This window comes from Camellia sinensis, chromosome 7, assembly GCF_055761805.1.
Source record: "Camellia sinensis isolate YWXY chromosome 7, ASM5576180v1, whole genome shotgun sequence".
In the NCBI taxonomy this organism is placed as follows: Eukaryota; Viridiplantae; Streptophyta; class Magnoliopsida; order Ericales; family Theaceae; genus Camellia; species Camellia sinensis.
This window is the reverse complement of record NC_138967.1, coordinates 150470566-150487414: the sequence shown is the minus strand read 5'-3', so window position 1 is coordinate 150487414 and position 16849 is coordinate 150470566. Positions and strand designations below refer to the sequence as shown.

At 35.4% G+C, this 16849-nt stretch overlaps 2 protein-coding genes across 2 annotated transcripts; one reads left to right on the top strand and one right to left on the bottom strand.

Moving 5' to 3' along the window:
* Positions 1 to 882: 882 nt before the first annotated feature.
* Positions 883 to 7806, top strand: LOC114317598 (RING/FYVE/PHD-type zinc finger family protein). The gene is made up of 5 exons (XM_028264346.2): positions 883 to 1154; positions 3394 to 4314; positions 4870 to 5070; positions 5888 to 6083; positions 7351 to 7806. Exons 1-5 carry the CDS (start codon positions 1086 to 1088, stop codon positions 7533 to 7535), a joined length of 1572 nt encoding a protein of 523 aa, XP_028120147.2. The 5' UTR covers positions 883 to 1085; the 3' UTR covers positions 7536 to 7806.
* Positions 7807 to 12024: 4218 nt separating this feature from the next.
* LOC114317665 (uncharacterized) lies at positions 12025 to 16134 on the bottom strand. Its single transcript, XM_082879552.1, has 4 exons — positions 15287 to 16134; positions 12970 to 13087; positions 12571 to 12827; positions 12025 to 12475 (listed from the first exon to the last, which is right to left on the bottom strand). The coding sequence occupies exons 1-3, from the start codon at positions 15937 to 15939 to the stop codon at positions 12609 to 12611; spliced, it is 990 nt and encodes a 329-aa protein (XP_082735678.1). The 5' UTR covers positions 15940 to 16134; the 3' UTR covers positions 12025 to 12475; positions 12571 to 12608.
* Between the last annotated feature and the right edge of the window lie 715 nt (positions 16135 to 16849).

The window sequence follows — 16849 nt, the reverse complement described above, 5'->3', positions numbered from 1 at the left end:
TATTGGTATCAAAAAGATATTGAATTCATACATTCTCTCTTTTCTTGTTTTACTTTACTTTTCTTCTTCTTTTTTTTTTCTTTTCTTTGCTTTATTTATTTTTTTCCAATATAATTTTCTCTATTTTTAAACTAAGGGGTTGTTTGGGATGTCCTAAATAAGTGCACTTTTTAAATTTTTGGACTAAAAAGTTGAGGACAAAAATATGGTTGTTTGGGTTAACTTTTTGACTTTTTATAGAAAAATGTGTATTAAAAAATTATATAAATTAGTGTGTAAGAAAAAATTAGAATTGAGAGTTACATAATTTTTGACTTTTGGTGAATAATGATAACTCTTTAACTTTTTGAGTAATTTTTTTATTTTTTAACTTTTTAGCCACATGTCAAACTTGGCCTAAGAATTGTTGCCTTTTATATAAACAGAGGTTTATGAAATGAGACTATTAACTACAGAGATAAAAATATAATTTTTATAATATTACAAAATAAGATATAATCAGATCAAATCTCAGAATGTGTCAATATAATTTATCCATTTTATAAATTCCTCGGGCATTGAGTGTATTTTTTCAACTCCATTTGTTAAGGGCCCCACAATTCTCTATCATACACCGTTAATTTCGATACACGTGAATTTTCTTAATTTTAAACTTTTTTTATATCTCAAATATGGACAACTGTTAAGTGCATAAAAATATACATAATTTATATTATAAATCGTATAAATTTTTATAAATATATATATATAATATTATAAATCGTATAAATTTTTATAAATATATATAAATTAATTTATAAAAAATTAAAAAATCATAATTTGTAAGAATTTATATAATTTTATATTTATAAAATTTTATACAAACATTTTTATATTTATAAAATTTTATGCAAACATTTATAGATCAAATGATTGTTGTTTCCTTTCCTTTTCCAACTAGAAATCTTCTCTCTCTCTCTCTCTCTCTCACACGATAGCGTAGCCCACCGATCCGACACTTGGATTCTTCTCTCTCTAAAACCCTCTGCCATGTCGATTCTTCTCGATTGATCATCAGCACCACTCCACCACGTCAAAGCTCGTCAATGGATGCTAAAGTTCTATACCCTAAGATTCAACTCGACGACTACGAGCCCAAGTTTTTCTCTCACACGGTAATCGATCTCTTACCCCCCTCTGTTTGGTTTATCAGAAAACCAAAGGAAAATAAAGCAACCATTTTTCTGCCGATTCAGGGAAAAAATATCTATATTTTGTGTTTCGTTTTTACAGATTCTTGGTAATTAAATGGAGATGCTTAATTTGAAAAATTAGATTAATTGAATTCTGCTTCAGAGCTAACTTTGAATTCTTATAATTTGTACTTTGAATTTTTGGAAAAAAAGAGAGATACACGAATTTAATTTGATATGTGCGAGCTAAAAAGTAATGAAATTTACTACTTTATTTATTAATTTATTTATTGTTTTCTCTAGAGGGGCAAATTTAATTCATGTTATTATTCGAAGGGAATGGGAAAGTTGAAAATTGTATAATGTGCATAATGTTTAGAAACATACATGGGATCTGTGGAAACTTATAGGTTGTAATTGATGGTTACTGTTGAGATTTTTGTTGCTGTATATTGTAATTAGGATATGCAGCTGGAGCCTGGAGGTTCATACATTTTTTCAAGTTTTAACCCTAAATTTAGGGTAGGAGTGAAACCGGTTTGGAACAGTTGTTTATGAAAATGATGAGGTCAAAATTTGTCAGAAGACTCAAATGTCATTTGGTTGGTAAACATAATAAGCAATGATAACCTAGAAGCCAAATTAAACAAAACCTTTTTCAAGAGTATCTGGGATTCTGGGTGAATATTAGTGGCAAGATTAATAGTTTGAAATTTCAAAAACTAATTTTAATCAAAGAAGAATTGGGGATGAGATCATAGAATACTGGCCATTTGCAGGTCTTGGAATGAATATGGGATGTGAAATTTTAATCATTTTGTAGTCCATTACATGCAATCATTAATGCCCACTCCATTGTTTTCATCCTTGCTTGGGGAGTTTATAGTTGCCATGTATGAGGATGTTATTAAGATATGGAGTTTAAAAAATTTAGTTGTCGGCAGATTAATTGCTTTTCAATAGACAGAGCAACCACCAAAAGGTGCCGTACTTTTTAAAGGCATTGAAAAATCTGTTTATAGTCTCTATTTGTAAAATTCAGTTGAAAAGAAGCTCCACCTCCAGTAGGGTAACTATAGAAGTGTAATTGAGTGTAGAGAGTGAGAAACAAAGTAGGAATCTAGGGCTTGGAAAATAATTAAATGTATGGAAACTAGAGGGAAGTAGACAGGACATGCTCAAGAAGCTTTAAAAGCATGCAGGAAGTGTATGATAGTTTAAGAGTTGTGTTGTAGAAATGTACTGGGATTGTTCAAATCATCACTGAATGTACAAAGGTTGTTTTGAGAAACACACAACTTTCTTCAGTTACCACTTACTATTAGGTTCTAATATAGAAAGGGTGCTCTTACCAAGTTGCAAGTGTGTGTCATTTGCAGCATAAGTATGATTCTCAACTAAATTGTTCATTCCCTAATAATAAGCAAGATTCTTCTTTTTCCTGATTATAAGAGGCATGAATATACGAAGCATCACGTGAATATGGGGGGACAAACTGAAGAGCATTGGCTACTTATTTGTACCCCTGAGCATTATAATAGATGATTAATTTTATTAAGTTCGATAATCAGACTTCAGAACTGCAGTTCTCTTCTTAGTTTTTTTTTTTTTTTCCTTCTATTTTTTGTTTTCCCATCTTCTTAGGGACTTTCATGGTGATTACTTGTTATCATTGGGCATCTAACGTGCCATGCATTAGTTATATTTCCCTATTTATGTTGATTGCATCGTTATCAACTTCATATTTATTTATCCAACTTGGTGGCCTTGTTGGTCAATGATCTTTTGGGTTAACTTATATGTGATGTGGCTTTATCAATATATATTCACTTGTGCAAAGATCAAATTGATGGTGCAACAGATGTTGTTCCCTCCATTCCCTGTTCACAGTCCATTTAGGATTCCAACAGTTTAGTGAGGCAGGCATTTAACGCGTTCATGCCCAAGTGGGAAGCATGAGCATCCAAAACTTGGGAAAATTTTTGAAGGAAAATTTTCTGTGGTGGATTTCAGAGCTACTCCTTCAAAACGATAGTTTAGAAAGTAACAAAATTTTGTACACTTCACTTTTAAAGTGAAGAACTATCGTGTGACATTCCAATATAAGAAAATGGACAAAAAGGACTTGGGACAAAAGGGGTAACATTTTTCTGTCATCTGTTTCTAAATCAGTTTTTAAAATGCTGCTTGTTTATTTGCATTGCTGGGTGCTGGTGTTCAGGTTTCTGAAGATGTTGAGGAACAAAGGAAAGAAAGTAGTTTGTCGGCCACTGATAATTTGGCAAATGAAGAAAATGCACAGCTGAAAGATGATGAAACCGAGACACCTGATGGCACTATGGTGGGTGATGATCTGCAGAATCATAATGTTTCAAATGCTGGCAATGATACAGTTGGCAAATATTTTTGTTATGACTTGCCAGTTTCTGAAGAAACTGGGGTTTGGATACCTGTCTCTGTTCCACCAATGTCAGGGAGCGAACATGAAGAATGGAATAGGGGTTTTTCCTTCGGTGGGGGCTACTTCGCTGATGGGGACATGGGATGGAATCAGTTTGTTGGAGAAGAGAAAGAGATGACTATGTGGGATGTGGTTCTTGATATGCTACTTGTGGCCCGAGGGAAAGTGACTGCTCTTGCTTCAGGTGACGTCCATGGTTGCGCGATTTCCTGGATATCAAACAATCTTCTTGAGCAAGCTTGGAAAGAGATGGCTCAAACCCTCACGGAAGCTAATTTTGGTAATGCAAGGGAAATCCTTGAAGCAGAGCCACCAAAATGGTTGGCTGACAGTGCTGCTTCTGCTTGCATGCTGTGTAATGTGCGCTTCCATCCGATCATGTGCTCTAGGCACCACTGCCGGTTTTGTGGAGGGATTTTTTGCAATCAGTGTTCCAAGGGAAGGAGCTTGTTACCTGCCAAGTTTCACACTGGGAACCCGCAACGAGTTTGTGATGTGTGCAGTGTGCGGCTTGATTCAGTCCAGTCATACTTAATGGACCAAGTAAGTCGTGCTGCACAGTTGCCAACCCATGATCTGACAGACCTCAGTACGTTGAGATCGTGGCTTAATTTTCCATGGGGCCAGTCCATGGAATATGAAATTTATAAGGCTACAAACACCATTCGGGGTTACAATCAGGTTGTCTTTTTTCTTTCCTTTGATACTTTTTACTTTTAAGTTGATTGTGTTGATGATCGATACCTTTTTAATCAGAGATTATCTACATTCCTGTGAAAGCAAAATAAAAAATAAAAAAATCCGTAGCTTAAATTTTTTTAGGAAGCACTAACATTTTGATTTAATGCTATGAAGCCTTTTGTTTGAGTACTTTTAGATGAAGAACTTTTTCAGCTTTTACAAATGTGGAATTGTAGCCAGCTGCTTCACTGTGTCCATTTATGTGTTTTGTATAACTATTGTATGAGTTTTACAATCTTAGATTGTGCAGGCTAACTTGAAGGACTGCAAATGTCCATAATTTTGTTTATTTTGTTTGTTTTTATGTGGAGTAGTTACTTGATTTAGATTTGTTTGTTTGATGCCTCTCATTTGAATGAAGAGGATGAAACCATAGTCATGCAGTTCAGATTCTGTTTCTTTCTCAAGTATTCCATGCATTCAGAGATAAAAACTGTCCACCTCATATGTTAGATGTTTATATGGTTTATAATATACTGGAATGTTATTACTCAGGTTGGCTTGTTGACACCAGAAAAGTCCATACCAGATGCTATTTTAAAACAAGCAAAAGGCCTTGCAATTCTTACTGTTGCAAAGGTTGGTGTGATGGTGACCTACAACATTGGAACAGGGCTAGTTGTTGCACGTAGACAAGATGGATCTTGGTCACCACCGTCTGCCATTTCTACATTTGGCATTGGTTGGGGAGCTCAGGTGAAATATATTTTATAGTTCTCTACTAAAGTTACTCAACCTCGAGGACATTACAGGAAATGCGTGTGTTTTCTGTGTACTTGCTTTTGTCAGTCTTTATAGTGTTTTCTTTTGGAGAGAAATGAGAAGTTTTTCCTCTTTCTGCTGGAGTGGCTACAAAGTCCTTCATAAATATGATTATATCTAATTAAGAACCATTTTACAACAAAAACCGTGCAATGGGTTCAATTATCTTAGCTGTTGAAAATCCTTTTAAGTAATATTTTTGTTTTTAAATGTGAGTGAATGATTTTCTTCTCCCCTCTCCATATCTTACTAACCTTCCAGCCACTAAAAATAATTTATAATCAGCTTTGAAAATATAAGTTTTTTCGCTATCATACATAAGTTTTGGTCTGTCTACTAGTAGGCGAGTGTTCCCTATATTCATCTCAGAATTATGAGTTGTGATGGGAGGCTGCTGGAACCATATGTGAAATGCAAAGCTTTTGTGAACTATGCTCTCAAACCTTTGCACAAATCATTGACTTGATTTCATGCAGATTTCTTCCAGTCTCCTGTCATATACAGATCTCGTGTTCCTTCAATGTTGCATTTCTTGCCTAGAAAGCTACTTTTAATAAGTGAATGTTTGGCTTCGTAAGTGGTGGGTGGTAACCAATGCCTAATAATTAATGTGTAATGTAGGAGCTAGTTTGAATTCCTTTATGAAGAATTCCCCTGCTGGAACTGAATATGATATATATGAGCTCCAACAGACGTTAGTTCTACTATGTTTGATTTAATTTTTATTATATATTTTTTTGAAATGAAACAGGCAGGAGGGGAACTGACAGACTTTATAATTGTGTTGAGGACAAGTGGTGCTGTACAGACATTTAGCGGAAATGTGCATTTCTCAGTTGGAGCAGGTTTGAGTGCTGCTGTTGGCATTGTTGGAAGGGCTGCTGAAGCGGATGTTCGTGCTGGTGATGGTGGCTATGCTGCTTGCTATACTTACAGCTGCAGTAAAGGTACCCCTCCCTCCCCTAAATAAGTCTTGGAATGCCTCGTGAACCTTTTAGGGGTTTCTTCCTATCAATTCATGTTACCAGCTAATTTCACAGCTGCATTGAATAGTTGCATATAGAGCTAAAGGTCAATAGTGTAAAAGATGTTCAAGTTATCAAGAGTATCCAGGTTGCCTTTCATTTGTTGTTCCCTAGTGATGTTATTGCTTGTGTTGTGGTCATTTAGACAGCCCCAGACAAGGTACTATAAATATCTGTCATGAATATCAGTAGATGTAAGTAACTCTATGTATTAAGATTTCTGATGCTTGTAGAAAGGATACTAATTCACTGATAAAAGGAGTTTTGCAATTTTTCACAAAGCATTCTGCGTTTTTATGTCACTCTGTGCAAACACGCATGCATACACTAAACGTTTCATATGTAATCTTAAACGAACCTTGGGGGGGTTCTACTATTATTTTTCTTCCACGCCTGGCTTTATAAAATCTTAAATGATCAAAAGTTCTAGTTCCCAATTGATTTAGTTTAGTTATAAGGGAACCTAGCTGGCACAGAATGTAGGTTACTGCAGCTGGGCATCCATGGGACGAGCTACACGCATGTTCACATGTCGGATACGCCACGTGGCGTGTCATTTTTTTTTGTTTGCAGGACACCCTTTGGGGACACTTCATGGATACATATGCCTGTGTTTTGACATGCCTTTGGACACTTTTGTGAGTTTTTTTTTTAAAAAAAATAATTTTGAGTCTTAGAAAGCTAATTTGAGATAAAAAGAAAGAAATTAAAATATAAGAAAACAAAGGGCTAGGAAAGTCCAAAAACTAAAAATACACCCACAAATACGTTGATGCCTCTTATATCTATGTGCCGTAAATATACATAGCAAATAAAAATATATTAAAAAATATATATTTTTCGCAATATGCCCGCTGTGTTTGTATCCTAATTTTTTCAAATCCACTGTCTCGTGTTTGTACCCGCGTCTGTGTCCATTCTTCTTAGGCTTGAAGTTTGTGGTTCTTGTGCGCTTGTTCTTTTTGATGAACATGAATAGCAGTATTTTGAGACTGGATTGGTGCATAACATTCATATTTGCATTTCTGTGGCGTGTTTTAATGATTACTTTTACTATGACTTGTGTTCATATCATATGTCCTTCTTTCAGACAGTTTTGTCCACTGGTTCTTTTTTATGTCATACAACATGACTAAAGAGGAGACTAGGATGGATGATATGATGAAATTGCTTATATTTGCTTTTCCAGGTGCATTTGTTGGATGCTCGCTTGAAGGGAGTGTTGTCACCACCCGCACCCAAGAAAATTCCAGATTCTACGGTAATCCATCCATCAGGGCATCAGACATTCTTCTTGGATTGTTGCCTCGGCCTCCTGCGGCTGCCATTCTCTATCATGCACTGTCAGATTTGTACCAGAAACTTGAAAGGTGATTGATCAACTGTAGATTCTATGTCAACCTTTTCCATTTATGGTGAATTTCTGTGTCTATTCTTTGTTCTATATGGAGAAGCAATCGGTTACACGAGTGGTTGGGTTGTACAGCACAAGTCCCAAAAGAAGAGGTGAGTTCCAAACTATATGTACTGAGTTGCCAGTGATGGAAACTTACCTGATTGTACATAATATACGTGCCAAACTATAGAAAATTCATTGCTGGGAAGAAACGTTTTTATATATATATATTGAAATGGTGATTTTCAACTGATTTGTATTGGAATCATTTACTGGGGGGAACTCTCTCTCTCTCTCCTTTGTGGAGCATTGTGTTCTTGGTAAATAGTTGCGAAGACCTGGTCAGCACGGCGCCGTTTGAGAGGAGCACCCCGTCTCACAAAGCTATGGGGCAATTTTGATGTGTTCCTTAAAGAGAATTGTCTTGCGCCCTAGGTATTTCTGCCTAGTTCAGTGCTGTAAGGTCAATGAAGTAACTTACAAGGTAACCAAGTTGGTGGTTATAACTATAACTGTCCTAAGGTAGTAAAACTCGTTATTGGGTAAGATTTGATTGTCGGATAAGTTTTGGCCTGCACGAAAGGTGTAACAATTTTGGCTCTCTCTCTTTCTGCATTTGTGGTTCATGTGATTTGCAGGGCAACCCAGGTACTCATAATGCTTGGGTACCTCGTAAGTTTTGGAAGCAATTGATGAAAACAATGGAAGATGAAGGATATGTGCAATATCAAACCTAAAAATATAGGGGTCATGGATAGTAGTAGCTTTGTTCTTTTTGATTTGTGTGTTAGCTAACGTTTTCAAAGGCAAAGTTTCTTCAACTAGGCGAAAAATCTCACCTAAATAGGATTTTTCCAAAATATTTGTATCACTGGGCAACAAAATTAAAGGAGGGTTGTTATATATCACTGGATAGATTTTATTGTATTTCTCATATTTTATAGATTCACACAACAATGTTGTGTGCATGCGCGCGCGCGCACACATATATATATATATATAAGATCTATTATATTTAGAAAATAATGGAATGGTAGATCTACGTGTACGGTGTCTGTTGAGCGGATCTACATAGAGATGAAAAGAAAAAAATACAAAATTTTCTAGTAACAAATATTAAAACAAAAAAAAAATTAGTATATTTTTTTGATGCAAAAATCCGTTTTAAGGAAATATAAGTTGAAATATAAGTTGAAAGGTCTTGCACAAAGCAGAGGAAATGCTATTTACCCTAAAAAAATACCCTGAAAATAAAGTGCATAGTGTAAATTTAAAGTTAGTGATATGAATTATATTCAAAATATGGTCCACAAATATATATATATTGATAATTTTTCCGAATGTAAGTATTGTTGCAAAGGAAAACATGAACAGATCCTTTGAGTGCATTCGGATCTTGTGGTGAATGCTTGACCAGCATGCAAACTTGGAAATTGCTCCAACCTCTTAGCTCTTTGTCTCTGGTTTGCCCTACATTTTTTTGCCTATCGGCACTCCCTGTACTCCTGACCGAAGCCCTTAAGGACATCGTACTATGATCAATAGCCTGGCGATCCTTGTGCTTTTAGTAAACCCCTTCCCAGTTTTTGAAGATCTATCATTCTACCTCATGAACCGCCTTGGCTTGGTTGAATGACCGGGAAATCTTGATCAAAGTCCATCAGTACTTGCTACCAGTTTCCGTTAGCGCTTCCGATTCCCAGATGAGGTGTGTGACGTGGTATCCTAAACCAAGCTCAAGTCTAAACCCTTGTCCGTGTGGATAAAGAAGGACCTATGAAAGAACTGGTCGCTTTCAGTAAACCTACGTCAGTGGGAGATCGGATATCGTCCCCGCTTCGAATACGGAATCTTGTAGATTAAGCTCTTCGCTTAGCGAATGCGTCGAGCTTCCCACTCGTACGTCCTACCAAAACTAATCGGGTCACGTCGGCAACGGTTCAGATTGGTCTTCACTCGCGGGTAGGGCTGCAAATGAACCGAGCTGTTCATGAACAAGCTCGGCTCGGCTCGTTAAGGGCTCGGCTCGGCTCAGCTCGTTTAATAAACGAGTTGAGCTCGAGCTCGAATATTAGGCTCGTTTAATAAACGAGCCGAGCTCGAACTCGCATAAGCTCGGCTCGTTAAGCTCGACTCGTTTATCTTTATTTAAATTATATAATAAATATATTATTTATATATTAAATAATATATAAATTTATATAAAAATAATAATATAAATACATTTTTTATATATTAAATAATATAAATAATATTTTTATTTAAATATTTATATTTAAATAATATAAATAATATTAAAAAAAAATTATCGAGCCGAGCCGAGCCGAGCTCGAGCTCAGCAAAGCTCGGCTCAGCTCGGTTCGTTTGCAGCTCTACTCGCGAGTCATTGACTGATAGTGAGAGCAATCAATATGTATAGTGGGGCATCTTTTCCTAGTAAGATTTGACTCGATGAAAGAGCGGGCAGGGAGGTGGAAGCAGTCACATATATTTCATATCAAGATTCTGGGCTTCGTGATCGAGCCAACCTCAGTTTAGTGATGGATATGAGGAGTCGGTGGACCACTCTCACCCATTTTTTGTTCTCTGGCTATTATTCCCACCAAACAAGGAATTTTACTATTCCCATCCTCCCGAAGCAGGATGTTTGCGGTTCGCTCCAACTCAAACTGATAATAGCAACTTCCTTTTATCGCTCTTTCCGAAGTTGTTGTTCCCATGTTTTGGCTACAACGCGAAAGAGATTTTCTCCTAGTTTGGACTTTTTCTCACAAGTGGAGTGACTGCTCGATCCATTAGGGTGCTCGCATTAGTTCTCGGACCGGTCTAGCACTCAACATATTTGTTCCTATAGCTGATTCGGGTTTGACGCCCAAAGGTGCCAAATGAACGCATTATCCGTTAGTTGCTCGTCACTAATCAGTTTATAGTGATTCCACGTTCCATTTTCTTCCATTTATCCGGCGGGCGGTCAAAGGAAGAGAAAGATCCAGAAACATTCTCTCTTGCTTGACTCCGAAATTGAGGAAGCGCAAAAGGCGGTTCATGCGTCCCAAGTCTCGTTCAGAAGAGTTTGAGTGAAACTCAGGTGTCGATTGCTTCCTGCCACTAGATCGATTCTTTCTCCCATTTCCACTGCCCTCTCCCGCGCGACATCAGATTATTTTGATAAAGAAATCGATCGATAAAGCTGTCGTCTAATAGGACACAATCAACGACTTGTATCGTTAGAATAAAATAAGAATGAAGGTGAACTTGACTCGCTCACTAAATTGAGAAACTAAGGCACAACAAGTTCATCACTCACCTCCACTCTACTGGAACTAGCCTTCGGCATTCGTCCCAGTCAACTTCAACGACTACTATAGGAACTAATGGAATTCAACTCAAACTTTACATAGAGAGTTTCTAAATTATTTTAATTTTCTAAATTATAAAAACGTACAAATGAATTACCTAAACTGTTGAGAAGTATCAATTTGTCTCTCTAAAATTGACATATTTCAGTTTGATTCCTTCTGTTAACGGTCCAATTTGTATGTTTTTATAATTTAGGGACATTTGTACGTTTTTATAGTTTAGAGTATAAAATGATACTTCTCAATAGTTTAAGAGATCTATTTATATATTTTTATAATTAAAGAGTCAAAATAATACTTTTCAATGATTTAAGGAGTTTTTGCGCAAATAATCTTATGTTTGCCACCAGAATGCCATGTGCAAGCTCTCCAGCACTTGCTCATAATGAGCAGAATTGAAGTATTCAGCCAGCTCATACTTGTGACCTTATAGTTTGTTTCTTGTCAATTTAATCATAATTTTAATTTTATCGATTTTATCTTTAGAATTTTTATATTATATTAATTTAGTTTAATTGATAACGTTTTAAGGAATTAGATAGAAATCAAAAGGTAAATAGTGTATTTACTCCCCTTGGATTGATCAAAAGGTTGATGCCTAATTTGAAACAATTAATTCCCTTTCAAAGTGACCACTTTGCCTTTGATTTCAGTCCAATTGTTAAGGGACATTATTAAACAGAGTAAATTGATACAATATGAAAAATTAAAGAACAAAATTGATATGATTAAAATTAATGAAGTAATTTACAATACCACGGTAAGATTTTCCCCTTAAAAATTTAACAATCTAATCGTCAAGTTTTTTTCTTTTTGATTCTTTTCAATAACCTAGGGAGGCAAAATTAGCATCAATTGCATCATGGTAAATTTTACTATCACACATTTTAAAAAGTAAATCATAGCTACATTGCATTGTAATTTACATCATTTTGGACATAATCATAGACCCAATAACATGAAAGACCAGAACCAAAATCATCAAAATGAGGGACCCAACTACATTGTATGTACGAAAGATTATTTTCTCAGTATTTATTTACTCAATACTTCAGGGATGAACAAGCTAGAATAATATCATTCGGGATTTAAAAAGGAAAAAGAGGGGTAAAAAGAGAAACCAATTCTGATCTTCAATCATGAAATTTAACTTTAGTACCCAATACTTCAGATTTTATTGTATGCATTGACAACATTATACATTTAAAATGGATAAAATGGCCATTCATATATAATAAAGAAATAAGTTGACATATGCATCTCAAAAGCTCTACTCAATTGTTGAATGCCCAATTTTTTTTTGATAAGACATAAATAACTAAAGCATTTATGAAGTTCACTAACCAGCCAATCCAAGATGACACTTCCACAATCCAACAGAGGAGCAACTTTTCACATATTTTTGGCAAGCAAAATGACCAACCCCTCGAATATCATTCATAGATGTAATGTAACTCACAACAATCTTTCGCATCGTTCTCCGCATGAGTTATTAACAACGTAGAAATTTGATCATCACACTTCATCTCCCAGATTTGTGCATCAGAATACTGACAATACTGTGAGAATGAAAGCAAATCAGTTTACTTGTCTATAAACCAACAAACCTATCAAGGAACAAAGTAGTCTAAACAATAATCCAGATTTAAAGCACCTGAAAGACCACTTTATATATGGAACCGTCAAAAAGCTTTATGCATGAGTTTGGCTTAGGTTCAGAACCTCCTTCAGCAATACACTAACAGAAGCCTTTATCTCGTCAGGCACTACCAACTGTGGAGGAACAGATTCCATGGCGTACAAAATTATAACCCTCATTACAACAGCCAAATTCAAATTTTTGTTATTGCCTTTCCATACACTCTGATTCACAAACTTGCATGATGATTTCAAGACGCATTTACTGCATACCTGAATGTGATCATGTAACAATGACAAAAGAATAAAAATAAAAATAAAAATAATGTCTCTTCCAAAATAAAGCAATACGAATATGTAGATAAGACCAGAAAGATTAGAGAGGTGAAATTTTTCAATGAGACAATTGACTTACGGTGTCTTCTTGAATTCTGAAAAAATTGCGCAAGCTTTTAGCAGAAAAGACATTTTTCCTTCCAAGCGAAGGACATCCAAAGAGGGCCACCTTTTTCAAGTCACTGGCTGACAACCATCTGTGCATCCGTAACTTAAGTTCATAAGACTTGAAGGAGCTAACAGATGGAAACAAGGAAACAATACAGAAAAAAAAAATGGAAGTGGAACCATCATCATGACTAGCAAACACGCACCCTCATTCACCCACTCAGACACATACACATGCATGCTGAACTGTGCCTGTCTGTTACGTAGGTTTTCTGAAACAGTAAAGTCAGACATATCTTACAATGATTTTTCATTTTCTATTTTAGACAATTCATCAGTGTCAACGTTCCTTCTCACCATCAGTGCCGCATGTTATTCCTTGTACGACCACCAATGCATCTCAGTTTTAGCTTTCACTATAGCCCTTGGGCACCGGATTCTCTTACACGGCCGGTGCTCATTTACTGCACTTGCCATTTATCCACCTTATCAATTACACCAAATTCAATCAGCACATGCCCTAGCAAACCTAATTCTGTTTTGATACGGAAACAAAGTATTGCAGGTGCAAGTTACTATTTAATGCCTCAAACTATGCAGAGATGTCAATCACTCACACTTCCATGTCACAAGTTTTTTGGGCATTGTGCTACACGTTTTCCTTAGAAACTTGTAAAGAATATAGATAAGACCATTAATGTGGAAGCCCTTCGTTTTGAGCCAAAAATTAAGTAAATGGCAGTCACCAATTAAAATATTGTGAAGAAAACCCCAGAAGAGAAAATGTCTTTTAACATATGCCACCAACTCATGGAATCTGAGAAGCTTTCCTTGTGAACCACATTCAACAATAATGCCAGACAACCTACTTCCCTTAGTTACTCTGGAGCCAAATAAATGACTATAGCATCTCTCCCTAGGATTAATTTCCAAACCAAAACAAACCAAACTAAGCCTTGTGTCGCAATCAAGAGCTGCAGCTATTCTCCCTCTTACTCCTTTTTCCTTTTCTCTTTCTCTATGTTCTCTTGTTCTTTTCCATCTTCTCTTGTTATAAATCTTGGTGAGTTTCCTACTTCCACTAAATTTTTTTTTTTTTGATAAATCCTACTTCCTCTACATTGCTCACCCCCTTCCATTCTATCCCTTGATCATTGTTTTCCCACTTACAATCTTGTTGTCTAATCATTCTTGTCCCATCTCTCTTAATCGTGTTTCCTATTGTTTACATCCGATCACTCTGTTCCACCCTTATGTATGATTTTGCAATAGAAGCCTGAATAATTTCAACTATAATTTTAGATTTGGTGTTGCTTCAAGTTATGGCAATTTTTCTTCTCTTTAATTTTGTGGTTGTTACATGTCAATGGTTATGTTGCTTGAAGTAAATTGTGACATTTTAAAAACATTAGAATTAAGTTTATTGCATGTCTTAGAAATTTTCAGCATGTTCTCAGTTTTATTGACCATTGTTAATTGTCAATTCCTTGTGAGTGAATGGAGATTTAACTATCTATTTAAGCCAGATTTACTGATATTTCATTCTCCAAAGAAAATGCCAGAACTATTTATAGAACATAGGTTGCATCACTTTCATATCTTCTTCAGTAAAGCATGTCATGATCAGCTAGACTAAGACTTCTGCATAAAGGGACACCACGAATCAACTTCGTGGAATTTATTTTGAACAACTATTTTCAAACAGAATCCCCACTTCTATCTTCAAACAAAATTAATCAGACCACACATCAGCCCATAAAAGGTTCTTTCACATATAGGTTTATAAAGTCAAGGTTTAAAACCAACATTATTTCTAGGGCTGTTAAACGAACCAAGCTACTTGAGTTCGACTTATTACGTAAACAAGCCAAAATTCAACACAATTTTAAGCTTGTTAAGTTTTCATGCCAATCTTGAATAACCTATTACTTGGTTCGATAAGCTTATATATACTATAAAAATCCAAGCTACTCGAACTCGACTTGTGTTTGGCTTGTTAAAATCTCGTTCGAGATCGGCTCCTTATGTAAACAAACCAAACTTGAACATAAGTTCAAGCTCGTATGATTATTAAACCAAGTTTAAACAACCTACTACTACTACTACTACTACTCGGCTTGTTTTCAGACCTATTTTTAATTGTTGACATTAATATTTGAAAGCTTAATGCTAGAAAACAATCATCACCATTCAAACAAAAGTAGATAAACTATTACATTAATGTAATGGGAAACATACAACAAACTATAGATATAAAGAAAAAAGTGATGGCAAAGAATTGTTCTTACTTTACAATTTCTTGGTTATCCTTGCCAAACTTCTCTGCGGCATACCTAATAAAATCACGGCCATAACTGTTCTCAAAACAAGTAATATCAAACTTGTTATTGGGCAAGAAATTAGCATTAACAAAGTAGCCTTCTTTGTACAAATGCTTCACAAATAGAGCCAATTCGAGCGAAAGCTCTTTGTACACCATTTGATCCTCCATCCTCAAAGACTCCACAACCCTAGATTTCTCACTATCACCTCCTTTATTCGCAAACAAGGCGTACAAGCTCTTAGAACTAGACTCATCATTCTCAATCTTCTTTTTCTTCAAATTCTCTACTTTAACTTTCTCACTACTATTCTCTTTCAACCTCCTCACTTCTTCCTCCAATTTTCTCAATCTCTTCTTCAATTCATTGGTTTCGGGTTCGTTCTGGGTTTCAATGGGTTCGATTTTTTTGGATAATCCAACGGCTTCCTTGAACAGAACGTGCAAGGGCTTCTTTGTCTGTTGATTGCTGATCGATTCGGATTTGAATTGTGCGGAAAGCGAAATGGGTCTGTGGAAGAATTGGGTTGTAGGGTTTTTGAAGTATTGGGAAGGAGGAGGGTTTGGGGGGTTTAGGAGTGTGTGGAAATGGCGAGAACGGAGGGTTCTGAGAAAAACCATTTGTGGGTAATCTGCGAGTGGGTATGGTTGGTTAGGTGTGGGTGGTTTGGAGTTCAATATGGTGAGAGGGAGGTAGAAGAGGGAGCCATTGAAGCTTAGAGAGAGGAGGGGTGAGAACTTGGGGGATCAAGGGTTTATCGGGGGTTTGAAACTTATGTGTTTATTACACAATTATCATCGTAGTTTGGAAGAAGTTTCACTTCAGTACTTTTAATTTTAATTTTGTTATAATGTAATCAATATTGTTTAACTTTTTTAATTAAAAAATATTGCGATGGAGCCTTTGTAGTTTTTTTTTTTTTTTTAATTCTACTTTGATCTAATCTAATTTTGCATGATAGGGGGTCTATATTGAAACAAAATTAAAAATATAAGGTTTAAATTGAAACTTTAAGACTAAGTTTGGCAAATCCATAAAAAGTTAAAAAGTCAAAAAGTTATTCAAAAAGTTAGCACTATTCACCAAAAGTCAACAATTACGGCTGCACAACTTCCAATTCTAATTTTTCCCTACAAACCAATTTTTACAATTTTTTATTACACATTTTTTTATAAAAAGTCAAAAAGTTAACCCAAACATCCATATTTTTTTCCTCAATTTTTTTTCTAAAAAGACAAAAAGTGCACTTATTTAGGACATCCCAAACAACTCCTACATATCAAAGTGAAATTTTGCTCAAACTAAAAGTAACTTACATAGACTTTTCTTGACATTTAGAGAAAATATAATAAATCCTACAAATTTAATATAATTTACACTAACTTTGATTTTAGAGCATCTCTAACGTTTATTTTTTTATATTTTCTTTTTATCAAATTTGAGTAAAGATTTAGACTAAAATTTTTAACTGATACCAAGCGCTTTAATGCTAAATTTTTAATTTTCATCAAATAACCGGCCGACCGAAAA